At 35.8% G+C, this 7,032-nt stretch overlaps 1 protein-coding gene across 2 annotated transcripts; it reads left to right on the top strand.

Moving 5' to 3' along the window:
• Positions 1-2,234: 2,234 nt before the first annotated feature.
• On the top strand, positions 2,235-3,530 carry LOC145041882 (THO complex subunit 7B-like). 2 transcript variants are annotated; one of them, XM_078990099.1, is made up of 3 exons: positions 2,235-2,377; positions 2,523-3,151; positions 3,236-3,530. In XM_078990099.1, exons 2-3 carry the CDS (start codon positions 2,555-2,557, stop codon positions 3,383-3,385), a joined length of 747 nt encoding a protein of 248 aa, XP_078846225.1. In that variant the 5' UTR covers positions 2,235-2,377; positions 2,523-2,554; the 3' UTR covers positions 3,386-3,530. The 2 variants fall into 2 exon arrangements, with proteins under 2 accessions (XP_078846225.1, XP_078846229.1); XM_078990103.1 differs by having other exon boundaries at positions 2,235-2,450.
• The last annotated feature ends 3,502 nt before the right edge of the window (positions 3,531-7,032 follow it).

Raw genomic sequence — 7,032 nt, 5'->3', positions numbered from 1 at the left:
TACTCACAAATACCATGGTTTTGGGATAAAAATAACATAAACTTAAGCTTAATCAAGATCTAGTAAAGCAAGCCTCAAGGCATGAACTTTATACCTTCTGGAGATGAACAATGAGGTGTAGATTCTGGATCCAAGAGTTGATTGCACCACCACTTCTTCAATGATATTCCTTCACCACTAAGAGCACTTAAAAATCACTCAAAGGATTTATTACTCACTCTCAAGGGCTAGGGTTTCGATATAAGGGCTAATAGGAATGTAGGCTAGTCATAAGGAGGTCTAAGGGGGAATAAGATGCTTAAATAGGGGACACAACCCTAAAAATTTAGGGTTTCAGGGAAACATGAGCATACCTGATGTACTCACATGTATGCTTAGTATAATTCACTTCTGTCTTGATCCTTTAAAAGACTTACACCCAATGTACACTTCGTGTACGCTCAACGTAAGGGTTTAGTTTGCAAAACTTTTACATTTAAAGGTTGAAAATGGAAATGACTGGAAACGGGTGTTACAATTCTCCCCTATTAGAATCAGGCATTGCCCTCAAAGTCTGTTGATGCAAAATGATCAGGGTAATTCTAACGCATCTCAACCTCGGGCTCCTAAGTCCACTCAGAACATTTTCGATGTTGCCATTGGACTTTGACTAAGTTCACTAGCTTGTTCCTCAAGGACTTTACCTTCCTATCTAGAATCGTCACTGATCTCTCGATGTAATTCAGGTGACCATCGACCTAAAATTCCTCTAAATGAATCACAATTGTCTCATTGGCCACACACTTCCTCAATTAGAAGACATTGAGGGTGTCATGAATCTGAATCAACTCCTCAAGCAACTTTAACCAGTATGCCACCTTGCCCACTCGGGCTAACACTTTTAAAGGACCAATAAATCTAGGGCCCAACTTCCCAGCTTCTTGAATTAGATAACACCTTTCTAAGGTGATACCTTCACCAACTTAAGGCGTCGCCGATCCGCGTAACTCTTTTGGCGGCTCTAGGCCATCAGCAACCTCTGTCTGACTTGTTGGATAAGCTTTGTCATCTTGAGCACTATCTCAGTGCTCCCTATGACTATCTATCTGACCTTTCCTTAACAGATAGGAGTCTAACACTTCCTCCCATATAGGAGCTCGAAGAGGCATGCCAATACTGGCATGATGGTTGTTGTTGTAAGAAAACTCAGTTAATGGAAGATAGGTGTCTAAGCTACCACAAAAATCAATGATGCGGGACCTTAACATATCCCTAAGCATATAAATAGTCCGCTCGGTCTGCTTATCTTTCTGCAGATGGTAAGCGGTACTGAAATGCAATCAGGTACCCAACTCCTCATGAAACCTCTTCCAAAATCTAGAAGTGAAGTGAACATCCTGGTATGACACAATGGAAGTCGGCATCCCATGACGAGCCACTACCTCTCAAACATAAATCTTAGCCAATTTCTTGAAAGACGAGTTCTCACATATGGCTAGAAAGTGAGCACTCTTAGTTAAGTGATCAACTATCACCCATATAGCTTTAAAACCCTTTGCAGTTTTCGGCAACTTCATAATGAAATCCATCGCAATCTGCTCCCACTTCCACAATGGCTACAAAGTTCTAAATCGACGTAAGGGAAATCGCAACTGAAAAATCAAAATTGATACAAAAGATAGGGGATGAGAGGAGGTGTTTTTGAAAACCATTGGAGATCGAGGCTATGAAAATCAAAATTGAAAGATGATGTATCAAATTCTCATTGATTCTAATGATGCTTCCGGAAGGGGTGATTCCTTCTTTGGATATAGGTGAATCGGAGGTGGAGGCAGCAACATCTCTGTTGATTTTGTGTATAAGTTGTTGGTGGTCCTCATGGAATAGATGTAGAAGGATCTGTCGGTAGGCGGAGGACCAAGTGATGAAGAAGGGATGAGCAGATCGATGTTTAGGAAAAAAGACGATGGGAAGAGAAGAAGAGTAAAGGGTGGGAGTGAGCCTCATGTGCATTTTCTTTATTATAAAAATAAACGAATAACAAAAAGAAAAGTAAAAATAAAATGAGAAAGAGTATAACTATTTTTCTACATCAACTAGGGACAAAACGCATAATAAAAACAAATTATAACAATTGTCCAAGTGATAAAAAATAGTTAAAGACCAAACTTGCTAATTACCCCAAACCAGAGGGGGCGATTCGTATAATTTCCCCTAAAATTAATAAAAAAGACAGTAAAAAAGAAAGCATTTGACCGAATCCCTCAGCGATAATTGAAATCCCTTTCCATGGCCAACGGCACCGCTTGACACTCGCTTCCTACGGCCGCAGTAGAGCTCGTAACCGCCGTCGACGTATTCCCCTATTCTCTTGAATCTGCAATATCGCAAAACAGAGGTGCGTACTTTTGTTCTCCCTCCTCTCTCGCAGATAGGCTACAACATCGCGACGCCTTTCGTGTAGAAATTAGGTCATGTGTGAGCATCTCGATTCTTGTTGACGCCTTTTCTCTCATTAATCTGATAAAAACTCTTGATTTCAGGCCGAAATCGAACACGCGGTTTGCTTAACTAAATGTTGAAATCCAGGAAAGTTAGTGGTAGAGGAGAAGCAACAGGAGGAGCTGCACATTACGCATTTGGAGCCCTAGACGATGATATAATCATCAAACACAGGCTTCTCACCAGAACAACAACCACAAGAGGTGAACCTCCATTGAAAAAGCTTCAGAAAAAATTCACATCTTTTGCTCTGGAAACCGAGAAAGACTCAGAGAATTATGCCGAGTGTGAGAGGCTTGCGAAGGCATTCTTACAGGAACTCAAAACTTTCGAGCTCCCATTGGTGAAAACAAAAGCGGTTATTGATGCAAATGTTAGAGAGAAGGAGAATTTCAATGAGTTGAATGATAAGATTAATCGGAAGATAGTGGAGGCACATGATGACATTGAGGATTTGAAGAAGCAACTTGAGGAGAGTAAGGTTGAGCGGAAGCATAAGGAGGAGTGTGAGACAATTAGGAAGCTGATTGCTGCACAACCTCCAAGATCTCAAACTCAGAAGCTGATTAATGATCTGGAGAAAGAGATTGCATCTTTGGAAGCTGAGAATACTGCAAGTTCAAGGACATTAGAGCTTCGGAAGAAACAATTTGCTCTTCTGTTACATGTGGTATGTACTTGTTTTATCATTTTACAGTTTTCTAATTCCCTTTGTGTTCTTGATGCTCATGTGTTTGTAATAACATATATGCAGGTGGATGAGTTGCAGAATACAATTGAGGAAGAACAAAAGAGTATGATGGAGGAAATGAGAATGGCAATTTATGAAAACAAGAACATTGTTGAGGATGCTACTGTGTCTGTTACTGGTGGAAGTTCAGAAACTCCTATGGCAATTGATTAATATGTATGTATCTTTTACTTTCTCTCATTTGTATCTCATATAATATCCCTCAAATTCTTCAACATTTTAAGGGTCTTTTAGTTGCATTGTTTTCATTTCTCATTTCATGACTTCTTTATAGTTGTAAAATATTGTCTTCATGTGATTTGGTGGTGTTTAGCTTTTTGACATGTGAAATAGGAAAGGGTTAAATACTAGAATTAGCAACATACTTTTTTTTATTTGTTTATTATTTTATTTTTCTTTCATTTCCCTATGTTACAACATTGTACATTATAAAATCTAAAAAATTATTGCAATACAGCTGTAATTAGATAGATTTTTTAAAGTACAATGTCTTTAATAAAAAAATCGAAATTATAATGTTATTAGTGGATAGATTTTCAAATTACAATGCATTAATAAGAAAAAAAAATATAGGAAAAGTTAAATGGTAGAAAGAGTTAAATACTTTTGTTTATTTGTTTGTTATGATATTCTACTTTTGTCTTTTATGATCACATCATCGTACATTCGTACTTTATAAAATCTAGCGAGTTTTATACAAAGTAATTCTCAGTGCTTTAAATGGATATATTTTTGAGTAAATTACATGAATGGTCCCTATGGTTTGGGATAATTTGCACGCTTGGTCTAACTTATTTTTTTACCTCGAAAAGTCTCTGTTGTTTGTTTTTGTTACACGTTTAGTCCCTGTTGTTTGTTTTTGTTACACGTTTAGTCCCTGTTGTTTGTTTTTGTTACACGCTTAGTCCCTATCGTACATAAGAAGACTATTATTTAAATAGGGAAAAATGGTGGAGTAGGTAAAGTAAGATGAGGGGGTGGGGTTGAGGGTGTGTTTATTTAAATAAACGAAAAAATCAAGGACAAAATAGTCTTTTTAGGTAAGACAGAGATCAAGCTCGTAATAAAAACAAACAGTAAGGACCTCCTGAGTTAACAAAATAAGTTAGAGACCAAACACGCAAATTACCCTAAACCATAGGGACCATTCGTGTAATTTACTCTGTATTTTTTGAAGTACAATATCTCAATAATAAAAAGAGTAAATTACACGAATGGTCCCTAGGTTTGGGGTAATTTGCAAGTTTGGTCCCTAACTTATTTTTTTAACTCGGAAGGTCCCTATTGTTTGTTATTGTTACACGATTGATCCCTATTTTTTGTTTTTGTTACGTGTTTGGTCCCTATCTTATGTAAAAAGACAGCTATTTAAATAGGGAAAAAATTGTAGGGTGGGTAAGGTAAGGTGAGGGGATGGGGTTGGGGGTGTGTTTATTTAAATAAATTAAAAAATCAAGAGAAAAATAGACTTTTTATGTAAGACAGGGACCAAACGTGTAACAAAAACAAACAGTAGGGCCCTTCCGAGTTAGAAAAATAAGTTAGGGACCAAACATGCAAATTACCCTAAACCATAGGGACCATTCGTGTAATTTGCCCTAATAAAAAATTGAAAGTTAACTCTGTAATAGGATAGATAATGTAGAATGCCTTAATAAGGAATTTTTTTTTTTAAAAGTACAATGTTGTAATAGAAATAAATGAAATTAAGATGATATAATACACAAATAAATGATAGTATGTTGATAAATCTAATACATTAAAAAAGCAATTCGGCTTCAAAATTTGTTAAACTTCTGATTGGATTAATTGCAAAAAATGATAACTCACTTTATCCTAATTTGATAGTTTCTAATTGGGTTTAGGTCATTGAAGTTTGAAAATTAACCATTAACTTTACAAAAGTTTTTGTTTAGAGTAATATGGATCAAGTTGATTGTCGTTCTATGTAACCGATTGAAATTCATGCAAATATTGTTTCAATTCTTTAAACAGTTTTACTTTTTATAATTCTGATATCTTTGTAATTTCCATTGTACAATTTTGGGGGATAAAAAATGGCTTATGGCAATCTTAGCTTTTAGTTTTTGTATGACATTTTTCTCATCTTTTCGTACTTATTTTGCTTTGAGGTGTTTAAGTGCATCAAAAGTTGCATTTTGAGTAAATTACATGAATGGTCCTTATGGTTTGGGGTAATTTGTGCGTTTTGTCCCTAATTTATTTATTTTAACTCGGAATGTCAATACTGTTTGTTTTTGTTATGCACTTGGTCCCTATCTTACCTAAACGGACTATTATGCCCTTATTTAAATAAATTAAAATAGTTGTTTTAAGTAAGATAAGGTGAGATGGTGTGGGTTGGGGTTGTGTTTATTTAAATAAATTATAAAATCAACGGTAAAATAGTTTTTTTTTAGGTAAGAGAGGAACCAAGCGACAACAAAATAAACAATAGGGACCTTTTGAGTTAAAAAAATAAGTTAGGAACCAAATATTCAAATTTCCCAAACTATAGGGACCATTTGTGCAATTTACTCTTGTTTTTTAGATGTATTTATTGACCAGGATGAGAAACATCAAATGCTCCATCGTATTCGTGTTTAAGATGTGTGTATCTATAAATAGTTGGAAAAACAAAAGTATCAAAATGACCCGATAGGAAATGGACAAAATTGGGGTTAAATGGTGAATTTGTAAAGTTTTAAAAAATATAATAAAATGAAAAAATAAAAATGAAAATGGTTAAGTTGGTCATTTCATAACTATGTAACCCATGTTTTCTAACAAAGTTAGCTAAAAAGACCAACCATGCAACATTTTAAAACTGTAAGGACCAGTAGTGTTAGCTAAGAGGACCAACCATGCAAGGATTTTAAAATCATAGGACCAATAGTGTGATGTTTTTATAGTTGTCCAGAATGTGAATTTTTTAAGAAAAACACAAGGACCAATCTTAAAATTTTGTGATTCTAACGTGTGAGTCAGAGGGACCAAACTTGTAATTTCCGTAACACCACTATACCATATGCACCATTTTTGTAAGACAAAATTGCAAGAATGGTCCTTGTGGTATGCCAAAACTAGCATGTTTGGACCAAAGCGGTTTGGGCTAGCATAAATGGTTCAAAAGTTTCATTTTCTTGCAAGTTTGGTCCAATTTTGTTTACACTTTTTTGTAAAGATGATTTTGCCCATGTTATTTAATTTTTCATTTTTGTTTTATTACCAATAATTAAAAAACATTTAAAATAAAACAAAAATAAAATACTCTCTCTCTCTCTCTCTCTCTATCTCTCTCTCTCTCTCTCTCTCTCTCCTGTAAAAATCGAGTAAACTCAACTCCATTTAAGAATCAGAAAGAGAAGTGAAGACCCATTCAAGTGAGGAAAGATCAAGAAGACTAGAAGGGTGTGTCTTTTCTAGGTTTATGTGTGCGAATTGATGTATGTATTCATATTTGATCTTTCTTGTGGTTATCGATCCAATGTCTCCACCCTCCTAACATCAACCGCCACTGCTACCTCAACCATAAAGCTCTTAAAGAAACAAACACCTAAGCGAACATCAACCAAAGATCGGAGATTACCCCACTTCACCTCTGCAAACCACACATCGACGAACAAGAAAACAATCAATTCGTATCTCATTCTCCGACGACCTCACTGTTTAAAACCCTAGCGTTCATCGGAATGATGGAGGCAGTTGACTGCTAGGGTTTTCGGCTATTGATTGCTAGGCGGCGGTGGTTGGAGAAGCACTTTTGTTCTTGAAACTGTGTGAAAGGGAAAGAAAGGTGC

The sequence above is a fragment of the Lactuca saligna genome, chromosome 1 (assembly GCF_052625555.1).
Source record: "Lactuca saligna cultivar CGN05327 chromosome 1, ASM5262555v1, whole genome shotgun sequence".
NCBI lineage: Eukaryota > Viridiplantae > Streptophyta > Magnoliopsida > Asterales > Asteraceae > Lactuca > Lactuca saligna.
Note: the sequence above shows the minus strand (reverse complement) of the source record. Positions and strands in the feature narration are given on the sequence as shown.

Coding starts and splice junctions, on each gene's coding strand:
- LOC145041882 (XM_078990099.1), top strand. CDS start 2,555: ATGTTGAAATCCAGGAAAGTTAGTGGTAGAGGAGAAGCAACAGGAGGA. Junction 3,152..3,235: donor TTGCTCTTCTGTTACATGTG/GTATGTACTTGT, acceptor ACATATATGCAG/GTGGATGAGTTGCAGAATAC.